This window comes from Gymnoscopelus microlampas (assembly GCF_963454915.1).
Source record: "Gymnoscopelus microlampas genome assembly, chromosome: 1".
NCBI lineage: Eukaryota > Metazoa > Chordata > Actinopteri > Myctophiformes > Myctophidae > Gymnoscopelus > Gymnoscopelus microlampas.
The window spans coordinates 44615225-44636378 of record NC_139962.1 but is presented as its reverse complement, the minus strand read 5'-3'; the positions used below and the strand labels follow the sequence as shown (position 1 = coordinate 44636378).

Genomic DNA, 21154 nt, shown 5'->3' with positions numbered 1-21154 from the left:
AATCACATCACATTGATGTGCAGTGCCATGACATTTATCACTAGGACACAGACAGTATTCAGCCATGGTCCACACTAAGAATTCCCCTGTTCACTGCCTTCTGACGATAACCAGCTGTTTCATAACATATAAACAACAGCACGTCATTTTTCGAGTAAGAAAGAGGGGGATTCCCTCCAATATATTCTGTCAGTTTTTGCTTTAATAAGTCAGATCAGACTTCTCACAAGGGTTTGCCATTAAATAACAACAACATTACAATTTCAAGATCCTTGTTTCAATTGGGCATTGATGTGTTTGTGTAATTGTTTTACTTGCAAACATAATCATGATCATTATTTTTTGTATATATTTTGAACATCAATGGGAGACTGGCCAGGTGCTCCCAGTTGCACTGATGAAATCTCCCAGGGACCTGCAGTGCAAGACAACTGGGAAACACACATTACAGTGTGATCTCGCCCTCTGCTGATAGAAATTGACTTTGCACATTTTTAAATCCAAGGGATAATTTAATGGTGCATTAAGTGATTTTCTTTAGTTGAGTGTTATAACTCTATATTCTGATAGTCATCATTGCCTAGTGTTCAGTAACAGGGTAACCCTGTCTCTCTTTACTAAACAGAAATACATTTTCACATCGGGAATCGGGATACCAATTTTATCCTCTCAGACTCAGAGAACTCATAAAGGCAGTGGTGGAAAAAGTACTGAAATGTTTTACTCAAGTAAAAGTATCAATAATACAATGTCAAAATACTCCAATGTACTCCAATGTCAAAATGTTACGAGTGAAAGTTCAATATTCAAAATTGAGTAAAAGTACAAAAGTATTGGCATCAATATGTACTTTTAGACCAAAAGTAAAAGTAGCCTACTCATTATGCTGAATGTCCCATTTGAAGTTTTCAAATTGTTTAGAGATCTTTTGAAAATAGCTGCTCTACAAGCTCACTTGTAGATCAGCTATTTTCAACAAGCTTGGCTATCGGCTATTTAAGGCTATTCTTGTAGATCGGCTATTTTCTAACGCTATGGACTAGCTGTAGTTTACAACCCTCGTAGACGTATTTACGATTCTGACGTCTTCAAGACGTCAGAATCGTAAATACGTCTACGAGGGTTGTAAACTACAGCTAGCTATGGACCAGAGCCAGGAACGCAACCATTGAGTTCTGTGTTCATGACCGGAAGAGATTTTAATGTAACACAAGGTAGCGAGGCAAAGTGACGTAATTCCCCATCCCGCTAAAGTCTAAACAACACAACGTGTTCTCATGATGTGAATTGAACTGAACGAAGCGACGTTTAGAAAGTAAAATTGGATAGAAACAGCTTAAACATGTACTGCTGATATCATGGACGACGAAGAATCGGTGGGTTGAGCTAATGTTGAGCTTTTTAACGTATACAATTAACTGTGTAAACGATTCATAACAGTTTTAGAGATGTGAGTATGAGAGAGATTGAAAGCCGCAAAACGACAAAAGTAAACTAGGTTCTGTGATGTGAATGACCGAACCGTTACAACCTCTCCTCCTGGATTGATATGAAACAGACATTAAAGCTAAAGACATAATATTCAGTGTGTTGTTGTAAGCGATAGAGATGAGCCTCTTGTGGACTAGAGCAGTGGTTCTCAAAGTGGGTTCTAGGGACTCTTCCTTTTAGGGGTTCTAAATGGACCCTTACAAGTCTGTAACTCTGATAAGGGGAGACCTTGACATGTAAAGGTTTGAGAACCACTGGACTAGACGTAGCCATGGTTCACATGACGCTTGTATGACAATCATGTTTCAGGGCTAGACTAGACGCTCCTGTGGATAACTGTGTAGTAGAGGATGTTTTTGTGCTCTGAATGTCAAAGGTTATGATAAGGGTTTAGATTTCATATTAACAAAAACAGTACAGTACCATGTAATCAGAGTTCAAGACCTGGTCTATGTGTGTGTTGTGATTCTATGTTTGAGAATCAGAACTTTACTGTCATATCACAGCTTTACAGGTGTAAAGAAGTGGATGAAATTCGTTTTTTTTTTTTTTACCTCAATATGATCGACAGTGACAGGGCCTATCATTCAATAGTAATAATATTAGAGAGGCAATAATTATTATTTGTATAGTATAGTATATTGTTTAGTTTATCTGACCAAAACCTCAGTTTTGATAAAAGGCCTGTTTGACCACTGAACTGTAATACCCAAAGTTCAACATTTTGTGATGAGCCCTGGTATTAAGGGTATTGTTGTACCCCTCTTTCAGAGTGCATACAGAGTACCATGTGAGCAGTGCTCGGCAGTGGACTGGGGCATCTCAGATGAAGGCAGATACTACTGCAGGACCTGCCTTAATGTTATCGAGGTGAGGAACGCTGAGGACCCATTGAACCTCAACTTACTGCGAAGTCCACTTGTCTACTCTACTCTTAGTGATCATGCCTACTCCTTACACAAGACATGTCTGTTTCCAGTGCCAGGCTACCCTTGTTAATACACATTTGTTCTGAATTAAAGGACCATATGGCTGTCAGTGTCTATTCACAACTTTGGCTAAACGTTTCTGTAAATGGCTATATTCTTAGATTTTGCCTATGCTTACATTTTCGCTGTAATCATTAAATCAACATTTTGCTTATTGTACCTCTATGAATGAGTGACAAATAAACCTCTCTTGATTAATAGAACATGACCGAATAATTGAGTAATTGTTGGCTAAACCTCATTGGCACTGCATGTTTAAAATCATGGATGTTTGAATTTTGTATCAGTATTTTCTCCATAGCCAATTCTTGGCAGGACTTTTAAAATCGTTCTGCGTTTTAAAATGCATTAAAACAACAATAACATAACGTTGGCAAAAAAGCAACTGCAAAGTGAAAAGTCTTGCTTTGGATTAATTATCTCAAGCAAGCTTCAAGTCTCTGCTAGTTGATTTTCATACCATACTGAGATGAATGGAATCCAATGGCTTCCTGAAAAATCTGCCAACATGTATTGTTTTGGTGAATGGTCAGCACTGACTGGTTAGATAAAGGTGCAACTAACGTCCAACTAATTTCAGTGGAGCAAGTCACATTTATTGCATCTCATTTCAATTCTTAACACATTAGTGCCAAAGGTCAATTTCCTCACCAAAATGCAGTAAATGTTTTGTTCGATTTTATTGTATTCTTCCAGAGAACCAGGGAGGTCGTGGACCCCTCACTCCTATTTGGTTTCAGCAGGATTACCACCATCAGCAAAGCAGCTAGTGCACGCCATCAACAAGCTGGTTAGTTACTCACCAGGATGGTACAATTATCATAATCGCTTATTTAATAACACATCATGACACACAAACAGGTGGAAGGCAGGAGTTTTGTTTTGCTGTTTGACTGTAAGTTTAAAATGTGTAAGATGACTTAAGAATAAGACTAATAATCAGAAACAACTTTATTGTCACATCACAGGTTTACAGGTGTAAAACATTGGGAGAAATTTGTTTTTGTGCGAGCTCCATCGTTTTTGTTATTTCCATAAAAAAGAGAAAAGAAAAATATCCTGTACATTTACAGTGAATATATGAATGAATATACTATGTGACTGACTATCACCAAGGGATTTAAGAATGGATTTGTGTACAGCTATACGTTGCCAGTGAATATATGAATGAAAACCATCAATGTTCATGAGTATGGTCATGAGAAGGCAATGTATGTATGTAGAAGCGACTAGGAAGTTTGAAGGAAAGAAGACAAAGTGAGAGTTTGGACCAGTATACTGTATCACTGCATGGAGAGTGATGAAAGTACACACATGGAGCACGCTTACACCTCCAAGTGGCCATCAAGATTTCGAGTGGTGGAAAGTAACTAAGTATATGTACTCAAGTACTGTACTTAAGTACAATTTTGAGGTACTTTTACTTTTCTGGATTATTAACAAATTTCTATACTTTTACGCCACTACATATCAGAGACAAATATTTTACTTTTACTCCACTACAATATTTGAAAACTTTCGTTACTAGTTACTTTGTGGATGTTTTATTGTTATTACAAAACATACATTAACCACTTCAGGCCTATATACACTTCGGCCATATGAAAATAGCAGAGCTACAATCTCACAATGCGTTGCGATGCAATGCATTGTGAGCTTTTAGATCAGCTATTTTCAAAAGATTTTTGTACATTTGAAAACTTGTGAAATGGGACCTTCTGCATAATGAGTACTTTTCTACTTTTGGTGCTTTAAGTACATTTTTGATACCAGTACTTTTGTACTTTTTCTCAAGTATTTTTTTAATTCCAGACTTAATATTGTAACAGTAGTATGTCTACATTGCAGTATTGATACTTTTACTTAAGTAAAACCTTTGAGTACTTTTTCCACCACTGGACACTGGTTGGATAGTTGGTATGGAGTTTGGAGCATTCTAGTATATCACTGCATGGACAGTGATGAAAGTACACACATGCAGCACGCTTACGCCCCCAAGCGGCCATCAAGATTTCGAGAATAGCGCGACGCAGGTTAGTTACGCAATCACGTAACAGTGTTGCCATGTCCGCTTATTACAAGCTACTTTGGGCTTGTTTTTCTGTAAAGTTGCTTGTAAATATTGGTGATTGCGTTTTTTGGGCTTGTTTCTAAAGTGTAATTGCTTATTTAGACTTGCTTCCTAAATGTTGTTTAAACCAGTGGTTCTTAAACATTGTCATGTCAAAGACCCCCAAATTATCTGAAAATCTGAAAACATGTTGTGCCAGCACTGCCAGGGACCCCTGTACTAGATTTGTGTTGTTAAAATATTTCAACCGTACCCTAGTAGTCGCTTCTTTTGGGCTTGTTTTCATAGACCTGGTTCCTTATTCCTCTCCCAAAATCTGGCAACACTGTCACGTAACTCGACGTAACCACGCCGTGAAGAACAACAACACGTGTTACTGTCATGGCCGCTGTAGTGGAGTCATTTATTAAACATGCTATTGCTATAAGTAACTAGTCATGTAAACCAGACAGCGACGAAACAATCGTTCCCAAGGATACAACGTTGAAGTTGAGGAGACATTAGTATAAACCTGTCTTCTCTGCAGTCTGCACGCGAGCCAAGACGGGCTATTTTACTGAATTAGCATTAGCCACATGTTGCCCACATCCTGCACCTTGCAGACAGAAGTTTTCTGTAATATGTCGCAGATTACTACGCATCCAACGGACAAATTATCTAAAAACAAAAATGGAGAAAAGAGGAAAAAAGTATTCACGGATGTTGAAAACATCGAGCCAGCGGAATGTGTCCCGTCGATCTCTGAACGGAAGAAACTTAAAAAGAAAAGAAAAGAAGCCAAACTGAAGTTAAATGAACAGCAACAGGAGTCTCAAACAACCAGGGAGGACGACAACTGTTCATCAAACGACACACCGAATAAGAGACAGAAAGGAGGCAAGGAGAGACATGAAGGAGCTGATAACCAAGATCTAAACGATGACCATGGATGTAAACAACCCCCTGCTTGTAATGCTCCAGAAGACTGTTTAGTGTGTCAAAGAAAAGAAAAGAAGAAAAAATCTAAAACTATCCAGGAGTTCAATGATGTAAACATGGAGCCAGTTGAAGGTGACAAACCACGGAGCCAAACCAGTGATGGTGGTTTAATGTTGGACACACCAGTGTCAAAGAAAAGAAAGGTTGAAAAGCGCAAAGAAAAGAAGAAAAACACAGAGCCTGGCAATGCTTCAAATAGTGAAAATCTCCAACAGTCAGAATGTGAGGAACCCAGTTTGGCATTAGACACACCACGGATAAAGAAGAGGAAGAAGCGAAAAATGAATGACTCCAAGAAAAACATAGAGAATAAAGACGACCAAGATGTAATAATAGATGAGGAACCGAGCACTGATTTGCCTAAATCCCAAATCAATGTTGAGGGATCTGCTCCAAAACCCGATTTGATGTTGGACACACCACGGAAAAAGAAGAGGAAAAAGGATAAAGGGAAGTTAAATGATGAAAACACAGAGCCAGTGGAAGGTGACAAGCCACAGGCCCAAATCAGTGATGGTGGTTCAACTCCACCAATCGGTTTAATGTTGGACATGCCAACATCAAAGAAAAAGGATAACAAACTCAATGAAAAGAAGAAAAACACAGAGAACGGCAATACTTTAAATAGTGAAGATCTCCAACAGTCACAATGTGAGGAACCCAGTTTGACATTAGGCACACCGTTGATCAAGAAGAGGAAAAAGGATAAACGGAGTAAAGACTCTCAGAAAAACGAAGAGAAAAAAGACAGCCAGGATGTAGATGAGGAACAGACCACTGATTTGTCTTCTGCAAACGTCGGTGTAACGTCTGACACACTGTCTCAGAAAAGAAAGGATAAAAAAGTCGAGGACAAATCAGAAATCCACAAAAATCAGAATGATGAAAATCTGGAGCATCTGCCCTCCCAGACCAGAGATGTCAGTCCTCCTCCTGTCGACACTGCAATGCTCCACACTCCAACACGGAAGAAAAAGAAAAAGGAGAGAAAGGAGAAATGTGAAAACAAGAACCAAGAGTTAAATCATGATCTGGAGTCAACAGAGCGTGAAGCTCCAGCTGGGGAAACATCTGATGTAACTCTGATGAAGAAAAGAAAGAGAGATAAAACATCAAAGAAAAAGAAAACAAAGACCGATAAAACATCAAAGGAGAAGAAGTCTATCTCCTGGTCAGACTTCTTTTCTGTCCACGAGATTCCTCTAGCAAAACGTGAGGATGCTCATTGAATGAACTGACTAATTAATGATTGAAGCCAGTAATGTTTTCTTGCCCGAAAAAGACAAAGAAATTGAAATTAGTCGGAGAAGAATGGATTCAGTGTGTATGCTATGCTTATGATTTATTTGCTACAGAAGTGGTTGTGTAGTATATGGCTGCATGCATTATACTTTATTTGTTATGAAATTGGAATAGTCTAACATTTATAACACTAAAGGGTGTTAATTTTTTGATTTGTTAATTGTGTTGTTTAAAACGAAACACTGCACCCAAACATCTACAGACTTTAGATGTATTGAAATCAGAATCAGAGGAGAAAAACATGCAATTTGTTCATGTGTTTCAGAATCTGGCCCACGGAAACGGTGGATGGTCTGTGAGGGCTTTCAGATCATCCTGAAGCATCAAGCTGAAGCTCTACTGAAGCTTGGAGTGAATCCCCATTTTAAGGTTTTACAGTCTGACATTCTGACTGTCTTATATCATTCTATGTACTTGTTATTCTTTCTGTCTGTAACTGATAGATTTATGTTGTCCAAAGCAACTTAGAATATGAGAAATCATAGTTTCAGTTCATCTCAAGCTGTGTTACTTATGTTTTAATCTAGGATGTATTGTGTCAGCTGTGGAGGATGTACTTGCAGACCAGTCGACAGGCGTACACAAACAATCCCATACGGCATTCACACTTGAAAAGGGCGATGGTGAGTGATATATGGTATTTACACCAGTGTCATAAAGGTTTGGACACTTGTTTTTAGACCCATATGCTTTCACTTAAGAATAACAGCCGATCGCAATGTGATCAGCTGTGAGCTTGTGGATCAGCTATTTTTGGCAAAAAGATATGTTGTAGATTGGGAAAAACTGCGGAACCCTGGGGGACACCTGTCAATGAAGAATATAGGGTTTAAGTGGTTAATTTATTTTATATATCAGAGGTTATGCAAAGTTACATCAGAGAGCCTAACCTGTTGTCTTTGTCGATTTGTGTCTTTTGTCCCTCAGCGGTCTCAGAGCAGTGATGTTGGTATGGACTCTTCCTTCCTGTCCAGCGAGGATGACAGGCGCTCAGACATGTTCTCAGACACAGGCGATACCTCAGGTTGGAACACAGGGGTTCTGATCCCTGACGTGATAAATGTTTCAGTAGACTTGACTGACGCTTCTGTAAAACTAGAAAAGTTCATGTGCTCAGTGGAGTGCATTCTGTGTCTGCACCTGGAAATATGTGGCCAGTCTATGATGTATGATATGACATACTGTATCTATGACGTTACATATGACACTGTATTTGGACAAGGTTTCAACCTGATCCGAATGCCTTGGACTATGATCATTATGATATTAAGTTAAAATATTTCAAGAGAGGTAGTTTATTGGCCTACTGGCAGCGTGCACCAGACATTTGATGCTGATCGGTCCAATGGTTTGCGATATTAGCCGTGGACACATACACACACTCACACACAGACACAAACTGGTGGAGATAACCATAAGAGGACTGTTGATAAACAAGTTTGCCTAGAGGTTAGAGATGTGGGCTTTTGACAAGAAGGTTGTTTGTTCAAAACTTGCACCATGTTTTGAAAATTCTAGGAAGGATAGTGAATGGGTAACATCCTCCATTCCTCTTTTAGCTTTCTACTGTTGTCTCTTTTCCCAATATTCTCTTTTTTATGCTGTGACTGCCCCTTCTCTTACAGGAGAAGAGACGGAAGATAGTGAATGCGAATCTGTGATTTCGGGTTCCTTCGATGCAGCAAAGTACCTGACCAAGAGTCGGAAAAGAGCCGGGAGTCTCTTGAGCATGCGTAAGACGCTGGCCCTCTGTTACCTGGCCCTTGTCTGGTGTAGAGAGGGCATGACTTTGTCTGAACTACTCAGGTTGGTACCATGCATTAAACAAACATTTAACTTACAACTTAATTTATTCTCAACGAGCAAGCTTTTTATAAGCTTGGGATATTCTGCACATTTTCCTAGCAAATGTCGGATTACTAGTTCTAAATAAATTAGCCAATAAATCAAATCAAGGTTTTTTTGCAGTGAGATTATCTCTGCAGAAGTCAGCACTTTATGGTAAAATACGATTAGTCATTCAAACATGAAGCTGCACTGGTATCTTGTCTGTGTAAAACCAGCAATGCCATTGTGTGAAAGTTGCATTGTAGATGATATAAGATTCACTCTTGGTTACACCAACATTGTTCTTGTCAAGTAGGTTTGTCGCAATTGGTGAAAATGATAAAGATCTTTATGTCCATTTAGAGTCAAGCCAACTGTAAACTGGCCACTGCCTTGCGTTGTCTCACAAGCAAATAGAAATAATGATCTTTAAAATAGTTCACCTAGTATGTACTGCTTGACGAGAACAATGTTTTACCCATAACTTAATCAGCTATACATTTCACTGACATCTCGTCTCTGAAGAAAGTGAACAGTGAAACTCATAGCTATTGCTGATGATCTAGGCATGTAAAAATAACGATTAAGTATTTACTAAGACAAGTATGTCCATTCATAACCCAGACAGTCACTACCACCCAAATTTGGGCATAGTTTCAGCCCAATCAGAGCCCAATTGACATCCGATTATGAAAATGTAAAGGTAATATTTCCAAAAGTATAAACATATATGGAAAGAATATTGCGGAGGTACTTCTGTGGCCGACTCACAGTGTGCACAAGCAGTTTGGCACTGATCAGTCAAGAGGTTTGCAAGATTAGCTCCAGAAAGACTAGACACCAGCAGAGCCACGCCATAAAAATGAAACATCTGAATGTTTAAAGTATGCTTGAATTGCAACCCGCTTTATAACGAGTGTACAAATATTAGGATATTTGGAATTAGCCATCTGTGGTCCATAGGAAATATCTGAATATTAAAGTTGTGACATAATTGATTTTCCCAGACCCAGTGCATCACTCAAACTGGTGACACCCTGAGACTGGCTTAAAGGTGTAGTGAAATGAAAAATATGTTTTTCACACTTTTAGAGCATATCCGTGGTCATCATATGGGCATACCTAACAATAGATGCCAAAAAAAATAAAAATAAAACATTTTTGTGTATTTTTACATATAAAGTCCCTAAAAAGCCAATCTTAATTACTTCCTGAAAACGTGCTGCGTGATGACATAATCAGGGGTGCACATAACTTTTTAGGGCTAGTGCTCAGAAGAGCACCTGGAGATGTGACTTGGTGCGCATCAAATAAATGGTCCCGTCCCGTTTTGTCAACGGGGGGGGGGGGGGGGGCAGCTGCGCGAGAGAAAAAAAAAAAAGAGGACGTTCTGCTTGAAAAATCCGCCGATTTTCGCCGTTTTTTTCTCTCTCATATCGTTTGGTGAGGTTGGTGCCCTGTGCTGCGCTGCTTTTATCCGCCAGATTGGGACGTTCCCGGCATGTTTTGCACCATCACGGTGCGTTCATCATCGGTGACGAGTGCCTTTAAACAGCCGCTGCTGGCTGCGTGCACGCTGCGAGGCGATGCGAGACACTGACACAATCACGTGCAGCATGCGTCCTCGATCTCCAGGCTTTTATTTTTTAGTTTTGCTAAAAAATAAAAGCTTGGAAATTCCTGTCCCAGCTGTTGGTGCGCAAATGCGCCTCGCGTCGTCTGATGTGGTGCTCATTTTTTATTTTGGGTGCGCATGCGCACCTGCGCACCAGTTATGTGCACCCCTGGACATAATACAGCCTTCACGAATATAAATGAATCTTGATTACATGCACCTGTTTGATTCCCATAGCTGCACGTTCTTCAAACACAGCTGATTTTAATTACAGAGATACTCCGTTTTGAATCTCATTGAAGATGAGTGTATTACTCATTTTAAACTTCATCTGCACACTAAAATATGTATCTGAAAACATTATAGGTTAGAAATAAGCCAGGTAGTAGCAAACGTGCTTCACTGGCCGTCTCTCTCACTTGTAAACAAACACTAGCCGTGTGCCAGCACGGCTGAAGTGATTGAGATCCAACGTCCCATAGCCTGAAGGGATGGGACCTTCTGATTGGTTTAGAGTCGTTGAGCCGACGTTTCGGGCTGAACCTTCAAAATAAAATGACCGAAAATGTCACTTCAGTGCGTCTTTAACATTGTACTAATTTAACTTAGTGCAAGTGTCATTTAGCATAGACTGACTAACTGTTCTGTCTGTGATGTCATTGAACACATTTTTGATACACACAGTTGTTTGTATTGTGCTCTGTCTATAGGTTTGTCAGTGAAGGTCACATCCCCTATGTGAACGCACATGACCTTTTTCCAGAAGACATGAAACCCACTGGCAGAGATACTCTATTCTTCAGGATGACGGTGAGTGTTCTACACAAACAACCTCAGGGCTAGCATCCCGTAACCAGAAGGTCTGTCCACTCGAAAGTAGACTCTGCTTCAATGTGCATGTCATCACAAAGGCAAATGTTCCGTGTTTGGCCCCATCTGAAAGCCCCCTGTACCCCTCGACACTGCTGGGGCTCCTCCAAACTGTCCCTGTTGAGAGGAGCTGTTTATTGTTTCATTGTTTATTTTTTTTATTAGAGCCAATGGGCACAACCAGAGAGCATCTATGACATCTTTTGGGGTATTTTTAGGTTTCAGTGGCAGAGAAGCTGACTGAGATTGTGTATGTGTTTGTGTTTGTGTGTGTGTGGGGGTTCCAGTCCATTCCTCTCTATAAGGATGTGCATAAAGAAGCCCAGGCCCTGGCTATATTCATGGAGCTGCCCCGCTTCCCTACAATCAGCAGTCAGTGTCTGCTGCACCCTGCTACGCTCAGTCTGAGATACCTCACACACATCAACCTGCCTGGTAAACACACACACACACACACACACACACACACACACACACACACACACACACACACACACCGTCTCCAGATCATCTGTATGAATCGGTGTGTACAATGTTATATCTGTCTCCAGATCTTCTCTATCAGTGGGTGCATAAAGTTGAATGCTGTTGTGTCTGAATGCTGATCAGCGGTGGTGTAAAATGAAAAAATGTATTGACAGTTCTATCCTTCTCCAGATCAGCTGTATGAATGGGTGTGCTGGGTGATAGAGAAGACTGGTTTATCAGATGAGCCCATCAACACGATGGATCCTATGAACTCTCCTCTTCCTCGCTATGACTTGCAGACTGCTGCCACCATCATCGTCACAATGAAACTGCTCTTTGGTTTCAATGACCACACAGAATGGTAACATGCACACACTCACACTTTTAAGGAACTTAAACACTTTTAAGTCAACATTTCACATTTAGTTAAACTGGATCAGCAGCATTGATGCTGTTGTGTTTACTTGGTTTGTACTATAGAAATACACTTGCCATGCCTTGCATTGAGAGTTGTCTGTTAATGAGGTTGGGTTTGTAAATGATAACGGGTTGATTGATAAGCTGAGAATACCAAGGCATTCATTGAATCATGCCATGTTTTAATTCTCTGTACTGCGTTTACTCCACAATCATGATTCATGTTTGTCTTTCAGGGTTTTATCCAGCAAGGCAGGGGACATGGATAAACAACACCCAGGTAGGTTTCGTTAGGTCTGTAAAACCAGCTAGATTACTGGCATTCACTGAGCTTTTTTTAAATTATCCCTTATTGTGTCTTTTGGTGTTTAGTCACGTTTCCACTGCATATTATCTAGTCAACTTAATTCTACTTGCATTACGCAAATGCTGTCTGGAAATGGTATCTATTTCACATGTACAGTCAAACTAAATGAGTTCCTGATAACATTTTAGGTGAGAAATGGGTCATGCAGTTGCTCAGAATTGATTTATCATCATTTATTATAAATAGTCTACAAGTTTTCACAGTATTTAGGAGCTTCCATGCTGTCCATCATGACAGTCACGCTGATGACAATTGTCTCTGACCAATCAGTAGTCTGCAGTGTTTTCACCTTTTGGTGTCGCCTCAGTTCGCTTGGAATCTCGACAGATGCTAAAAAAGTACCAGGTACTTTGGCCTAACTGAAAAACGAAAAAGGCAAGACGAGTTGAGCCAGCACCATGCTGCAGGAAAGCACCTTTTGGGTGTATGATTATTGGATCTAGTCTGTTTTGAATTCCTTAGACCTTCCTCAGGTTCGCAAACGTGAGGAAGGTCTACACGACGGAAACGTTGTTACATAATAAATTCTCTTAAAAACGAGCAAGTGGCAGTTTGCGGCTATCTCTCCTTCTTTGATCTACTGTTTGTCGCTTACGCACCTGCTCTGAGACTGACTGGGTGTGCGGAGGTCTTTTACACTAGAATTCCACCACAGTGAAACCTAAACCTTTAAAGTGACTTTAAACTTGTGGCACAATGAAGTTTCATTCTGTACATTTATTTCTAACAGAGCAGAAGAGTTTTAATTTGAGGAGGTGGTACAGACTTTTACAGACTGCCCTGAGTAGAGCCACACACACACGGAAACAGTTCACTGCTAGGTAAGACTTATTGCGAGATGATGATGATAGTAATAATAATAATAATTGCTAAGTTAAGAAATACCAACAATGGCAATTTTAATTCCATAGCTCTGTATAAAAACAGGTTTCACAGACAATAATGAAAACTAAGACAAGAAAGTATTTTTACAAACTATTTTTGTTATGTGATATAATATAAGTATGGTATTATGGTATTATTAGTCTGTTTGTCAATTTATTACCAAACTTTTTCAGTGCATGTTTTCTTCACTGTTACAGGAAACAGTGGACACACAAAAAAGCTTTTCTTAGAGGAAAGGGTTGTGACTCTATTATTCTGAAACATAGAAGTAAGTGCTTTATGTTATTGTCTTCATTTATTTGCTGATATGTTGAGCAGGTTAGCTGTGAAATATCTCCTCCTACATATTTGTCAGCTTTATTTTCCACAGTGTAAAGCTTTGAGCTACATTCTATGAATGAAAATGCTTTTTTGTTGTTATTTCATTGTTACTATTTTTTTTTAACAAATTTAGTGTATATCCTGCCAAACGCCAGTAAAAAGCATAATTATACTGACATCGGTTTCATACAATGGTGTGTCCAGGAGTGGTAGAGCAGCTTCAGTCTTCCTTTGAGGCGGTTTCAGGCCGGGCCACGGGGCCCCAGCCCTCCTCTCCCTCCAGCTTTATCTTCCGTTGGGGGGGAGAGGAAGTTAAGGGTAGGTCAGACGGGCCGAGTCTTCATGAGCAGAGCCTGAACTGTGTGTCAGCTCAGAGGAGAGCAGCCCTGAAACTCCTCAACACCAAGTACTGGCACGCCGACCTGAAGGACTGTAAGACAAAGTGAGTAAAACACCATCTGAATCAGATTATGATATGAGTGGGGTGGGGCCACCAATTTCCACCCCCTCTCTCCACCCTGTAATCACCCCCCGCTCTGAGTTTTCCATTACCTACCCCTGCTTTTTACCCGGTCAGGCGTGACATAAATGCCTTTCACTCATGCACTATAACATGTAAGTTTTCCAGACTTACATGTTACTTAAATGAAACTTATGAATAAATGTTGCCTGTTACACATACACAATACCATCCAGTACAAGACAAACAATAAGTGTCATGTACAACCCATTTACCTTCTGCCTCGCCGTCTGCCCTCCATTGAGGAGTGTAATTGACAGAGGGACCCTATTATAACTCCACGCATGGGCCCTGTACCTCCTACCTGATGGCAGTAACCTATACTCAGGATATATAGTACATGAGAGGGGCCAGACACAATTTTCTTAGCCCGCCCATGGTAGACTGCTCAAAAATGATCTGGGGGTGTGGATATACCTATAATCTTCCCTGCCATTTTGACCAATCTAAAGATCTCAGATTTATTCTTTACCGTCAGGTTTCCGAAACCAACTGGTGATACCATATCTTACAATTCACATAATTGACACTAGCTCTGTAAAAGATAAGCATTATGTTTCTACATCCACCAAAGAGTCTAAGCCTACGGAGAAAATGAAGGCTGGTGTTGTATTTTTCCACACACACTTGTCACATGAGTGTGCCAGCTCATTTCCCAATCAATCTGTACTCCTAGATATTTATAGGAGGTGACCTGTTTGATGTCATGACCATGTATGGTGATCATGGTGTGGTCTCCTATAGACCTGGGATCCACCACAATCTCCTCGGTTTTCCTTACATTAATGTGTAGGTGATGTTCATCACACCATCCTACAAACCTGTCCACTCCAGTTATATGGCTACTGATGTCACATTCACTTGTGAGTAGACTGAGGATAACGGTGTCATCAGAGAACTTAACTACACACTGATTGGGTTGTGAGCTGACACAATCATTTGTGTATAAAGTGAACAAAAGGCACGAGCTAACAGTAGAATGCACATGCAAAATGGTTTTGATCACCAGCTGATTCAATAATGATTTAGCATGTATGAACTATACTCATATAGTCATTTCTAGGTTGTTATTCTATTGCTTCTCACTTTCTGCAGTAGCATATAGTAAAGTCATGTTTATTCCAAATATAGTATGATTCAATTACTGTAAGAACAATGCTGTGCCAGTTCTCAGTGTGTCTGTGTTGTCATCATTGTAGGTTAAAATGTAAGAGCCATTATAAGGAGCTGGAGTCATCCGTGCTACCTAGAAGCTATGTGTGGCTGCTGGAGCTCTTCTCCTTCCTGCTGGAGGTGAGAGCAGCCACCCTGCATGAAGAGGTGAAGAGCGTGGAGAGGAAGCTCTTCAAACCCCCTATCCACGCAAAGAAGAGCCTTAGGTACAGGAGATGGAAGCACTGGTGGAGAACCAGAGGACATTCAATCAAAGTGTGAGGCAGATGAGCAAGGCACTACTGGAGCTTCCACTTTCAATGACTGCTAAGTGGGTTCAAACCCATGTTTCATCACAGATGTGTCACACTCACACACCAACATTCGTTCAATCATCGACTGAGAGACACCCAGGGGGTTTCTGGGATCAGCAAATTGATATCTGGGTGAGAGTTGTGACTTAACAGAGAAGGTTGCATTGTGTGTGTAATTAGGCTGCTATAAGAACTGCTTTAAGAACTGCTTTAACTTCACCCCAAAAAAATCTATCAGTTACACACCCCATGAAGCCTTGAATTCATGATATTATTTTATTTTTGTTGCATTCCTAAGCCAATAATTTGATGACCGGCGAATTCTCAAAGAGTCCAGTGAGTCAAATTATTAGCCTCGGAAACCCATGCATTTTTTTTTGTTACAAAAGAAAAAAAGCCTGGGAGAACGGTGCAGGAATGGTGGTCTTATGACCTTGTTATCTCCTAACCAATCAGAGTGCAGAGGGGCGTCGCTCTAAATTTGACGTCAGCGTGCTCCGTGCACAGGCCGGGGGGAGGGGGGGGGGGGGGGGGGGCAGGGAGATAGATTGGTGAAGCAATAGGAAGCGGCGTTGGAATCCAGCGCCTGGGTTTGGATCCGCCCTTCAAGACCATCGATTGGGCTCGTTCTCTCAGTCTATCAAATTATTGGCTCAGGAATGCAACAAACAAAAAAATCTCCATGAATTCAAGGCGTCATGGGGTGTGTCATTGATAGGAAAGAAGTATTTTTGGGGTGAACTACTCCTTTAAGGGAGGACAGTTGTGTTTGAATTCTGACTTTATTATGTAGTGTGTTCACATGTTAATCTGTTCAGGTTTGTTCTGCAAACACCGACAGGAATTGTAAATAGTGAAACAAGAGGATAATGAAAGCAGATTAACCACTTAAACCCTACTTGACCGTGGTCCTCCATGGCTCTATAACAGATCCTCTAGGGTCTAGAATTTCCCTCTACACCTCTTTGCCGAAAATAGTCAACGTGTCTCGAGCTTTTACATCTTATTATCGGTGAATGTGTGCCTCAGAAATGACGCTAGGGTTAATGTGGTTAAATCCTGCCCTGACAAAAGCATTGTTTGTACAGAAAAGGATAACTTATTTTTACATATTGTTCAAATGGAAGTGAAGTTTTTGTAAAGTTTTCAATAAATCTTTCCTTTAAGGTGGACGTGCTTTTTAAGTCATATTTTGTTCATTCCATGTGCATGGTGTATAGAAAGAGAACGCAGTTTGAATAAGATTGTTCATTGTTTTCCCAGCGATGCCTTAACCACTTAAGCCATAATAAACCATCTACAAGCTGACAAAGCAAGCATCGTATCAGAATCGCATTGTTCGCTTGTAGATCTGCAATTTTTGTAAACGATAAACAATGTTATCCTATGCCAAAAATAGGGACACCAGGTTGAAAGTGGTTAAAGGAAGACTTCACCCATTGTCAACCTATCTTCATATAATTAAATTCATTGTCCAATTTTCTCATTGAAAGTCATGTACTGTATTAGCCTGGTAAACCACCCGGTCGCGGAAATCGCACGTTGAAATCAAATAAAATGCGATTTCCGCGACCGGGTGGTTTACCAGGCTAGTACTGTAGGACATGGACAGTGCTTGAACTGGAACAAAAGTTACAGGAATTTTTCATCGTCATTTTGGCCAGCAAATCAGTGAATGCTATTCATCTTCAGTCTTTTTCAGCAGGAAATGAAATGGCAGTTATGTGGACACTGCTCAATGCCAAAAATATCTTTGTCCATCCAACCATCCAAATGTTACATGTTATTCTTTTCAGATAATTGGTACACCCCCTGGACATGACGCCAGTACTGTATGTCAGAGGGACTTAACCCCAAACCAACCCTTGATGCCGAGTTCCAATCAGGGAGGCATTGGGTACCAAATTTGTAGTCTTTGGTATGACTCGCCGGGGATTGAACCCCAACCTCCTCAGTAGACATTGAAATGACCCCAAACATGTTTGACAGTGTAATATACCATTAACCAACGCCTTTGTCGTACAATGGTGTCACGTGCCGAAAATAGCCAATTTACAAGCTCACAATGTGACACGTGAGCTTGTAGTTCTTTAAAAAAATTGTTGAACTTTTTTTTTTACTTTTCGTTTGAATGAATGATGACATGAAATGAAGTCTACGATCGTAACAACAGAGGCAGCTCCACGGATCATGTTCAACCCAGATTTGGGTTTCAACAAGCTTAGTGCTTTATGAGCCTTCCAGTTTAGTAGACCTTGTATTGTGAATTTGTACTTCCATTTACTGTTCTCATGTCTTACTACTTCAATCAGTCATGTAAATGTAAATAACTATAGCTTCAATGTCCCCTACACAGTAACGTAAGTGATCATCTACAATTCACCACTGAACTAGAAAACTAAAGTCCACTGAGTTTGCTTCATTGGCTGTTATAAAAGTAAATAATAAATAAGTAAACTGAAACCGAAACAGTCCGACCTATACTCATATTATTTCCCTTTTGATAGATTGAAAATATATTATTGTTCTTCCCATATTTTTGTCTCATAAGAACTGAAAATGAGTCGTTAAAGAAAAAAAAATCACGCCGTCTGTGCAACCAAATTTATTCATTGACGATGAATGTATCCATACAATTATGGTTTCCTTATGCAGGAAAGATAGTTTACCTTTTCAGAGCACATCGCTGCATAACTTAAAATGTTCAGACAAGCTTGTCTCAATGTTATTTGTGATGCAATTCTGTGATATTGTCACATTTCCTTTCAAACTAACGTGGTGGTGTATGTGTGGATTTGGGACAGGTTATTAGTCTTGAAACAATATTTTTCTATGCTTTTTAATTATTGCCATATAGTGGAGGTGGTAAGCAACATTTGACTTCAAGTCATGATACAAAGGTCCCCTTTGGTATGGAAGTACCTTAGGGCCATAGGAAAATAATTATCCAAAGAGACGAGTTAGATCAACCTTCTTTTTTTTTTATAGGCGTTTTTAAAAATGGCGCCGACAATTAACCACTATTACACCAGACCTCATATCTTTGCTTCTGTTAGAGCTATAGTAATAATATTGGTGTCAAATTGTACATTTTCGGGGTCAAGGAATTCAATTAAATAGGTTTCAATTCAAAAAAACGAATACTTCATTAATTGCCATGACAGCGGGGGGTAAAATATGGACATTTAATTAAAAAAAATAAAATGTTTTAACAGGGTAACTTAACCCCCCCCCCCCCCTCTAAAACTTGTATTTACTTTTCCCTTTGTCATGGAAGTACCTTAGGGCCATAGGAAAAAAAAATATCCAAAGAGACAAGTTAGATCACCCTTCATTTTCTTTATATAGGCGTTTTAAAAAAAAGGCTGACGACAATTAACCACTATATACCAGACCCCATATCTGTGCTTCTGTTAGAGCTATAGTAATAATATTGGTGTCAAATTGTACATTTTTGGGGTTGAGGAATTCAATTAAATAGGTTTCGATGCAAAATACCCAATGCTTTACTAATTGCCATGACAGCGGGGGGTAAAATATGTAAATTTCATTTGAAGAATACGTTTTAAAGTGGTTAACATTCAACAAGTGTCAACAAATGAACATGTGAAGCCATTAAGTGTCCTTTGCATCATCCTCCAATAGTTTTTATACTGTACATATTTGTAGAAAATGTAGACTACTGCAGGCTAAACAACGATCTGGTACCACCCACCCATAAAACAAACATGGGCAACTTCTCCTTCTACAGCGGAAGTGCGGAATGCCCTGACCCCATCCCTCAAATCCCCTCATCCCCCTCCCATTTTTTCCCTACTCTGTACATATAGTGTTTTATATTTGTGATGATATTGAATGTTGGTGCTATTTTATATGTTGATGAATTGAATACCTAGGACCCCAATGGAAACAAGACCGCAAGGACTTTTTTGGAGTTATCCTTTTAGACAAAGAGTTTGACTGTACTCGTGCTGTTTTTACATGTCTGTGTCTAATACAATATTCAAGCAAAAAATTGCTCAACTGCTTACCTCATATGCCCATGTATGGAGATCCCTGATGTTATCAATATGACGTCATAGACTGGCCTCTAGTGGGATCAATAAAGGTCTACTATAGTCATATACGTATGGGGCCCGACCCACTTCAAACTCGGTGTGTGCATCACAGAAGACCCGAGGGAGTGATGCACCAAGTCGGTCAGATCAGCAGATCTCCTTTTGATGCCCATATATGGAAATCTCTGTACCTGTCTGTCTGTGTCTCTTTTATACCCATGTATGTGTAGCAGTAGTGTCTCAGAGAGCCCTGATGTCATCAGTATAAGGTCATAGACTGGCCTCAAGTACTATTATAAGAGAGGCTAGTGTACAACTCATTGGTTGTTTAGACTTTAGATCTGAAATATGACGATGCACAAAAGAGATGGATAACTGTAAGCTCACAATGCAGTGGGTACTGCACCAAGTAATAATACTTTAGTAGACTCTGACAAAGGGTACTCAATTCAATTCAAAGGAGCTTTATTGGCATGAGAAAACATAGTGTCAAAAACACTCACTCTGACAACAGGAACAATCTGACAATGCGTTCCTAATGGACATCGGCCTGGTTACTAACAAATTAATAATAATGATGATGAAATACTATACTAGTGTTTGCAGCTGCTGAAGGTAGGGTAAGTGATATTTTTTGGTTAAAACACGTTTTTTTGTTTGTTGTTGTTGTTGTTTGTTCAGTAACAGGTAGCTCTGGACCAGAGCTAAGTAACAGGGGTCTCCCTGTCTCTTGACCTCTTTAATAAACAGAAAATACATTTTCAGGGGATTGCAATTTTTCAGCCAATCAGGAGACAGCACCAATTTATCAGCTTCAATTGTCTAATTTCTTTGTGTCATCACTTCCAATTTCACTTGTTTAATCTGTATCCTGTGTGTGTTCTCTCTCCTGATTGGATACAATTGGTATCCTCCTGACCTGAAAATGCTATTTATGTTTACTGAAGAGCTGGAAAGACAGGGAGACTCCTGAACTAACACTCTATATCAATGAGGACTATCAGAATATTGAGTTATTTAATACTTATTTTGACCAACAAAAAAAAACGGATAGAGGATAGGTGGGCACTAGGGTACCTCGATGTAAAATTTGCTATTTTGTGGAAAATGTACAAAAAATATATATTTGAAAAATAGTCTTAAGTAATGTAAAGTATACATGATGTGAACATGCACATGCACCGTACACCATTATCAGACTTATACATTTATCCTTCAACTTCTTGTTTATGCCCCAAAATGACTGGATATACAGATTTTGTAGCAATTGTAGAAATGTTCTAGTCATGTATACTTTTTCAATTATCTATTTTATTCCATTTTGGACAAAATAGGCAATTTTACATCGAGGTGCCCAGATGTCCCTAGTGTCCACCCACCACCTAGCTCTGGTCCATATGGTCCATAGCCACCTATCCTGTTACCTTACCTTACAAAGCTTACGGAGGTTCCAACCTGCTCAATAGCTCCACTAGCGGCTGAAAGACGTTTAAATTTGGCCTGGCTCTG

The 21154-nt window shown here is 39.8% G+C and overlaps 1 protein-coding gene across 4 annotated transcripts; it reads left to right on the top strand.

Annotated features, from left to right (window-relative positions):
- The first annotated feature begins 1248 nt into the window (after nt 1-1248).
- taf1b (TATA box binding protein (Tbp)-associated factor, RNA polymerase I, B) lies at nt 1249-16060 on the top strand. Of its 4 annotated transcripts, XM_084064111.1 has the most exons (15): nt 1249-1376; nt 2263-2361; nt 3177-3270; nt 7097-7200; nt 7359-7468; nt 7770-7855; nt 8457-8637; nt 10984-11083; nt 11431-11578; nt 11801-11972; nt 12265-12308; nt 13126-13216; nt 13478-13548; nt 13806-14043; nt 15321-16060. In XM_084064111.1, exons 1-15 carry the CDS (start codon nt 1359-1361, stop codon nt 15553-15555), a joined length of 1791 nt encoding a protein of 596 aa, XP_083920237.1. In that variant the 5' UTR covers nt 1249-1358; the 3' UTR covers nt 15556-16060. The 4 variants fall into 4 exon arrangements, with proteins under 4 accessions (XP_083920237.1, XP_083920236.1, XP_083920235.1 ...); XM_084064110.1 differs by lacking the exons at nt 1249-1376; nt 2263-2361; nt 3177-3270 and adding an exon at nt 4890-6741 and having other exon boundaries at nt 7359-7454; nt 7759-7855; nt 15321-16059; XM_084064109.1 differs by lacking the exons at nt 1249-1376; nt 2263-2361; nt 3177-3270 and adding an exon at nt 4890-6741 and having other exon boundaries at nt 7359-7457; nt 7759-7855; nt 15321-16059.
- Nucleotides 16061-21154: the final 5094 nt, after the last annotated feature.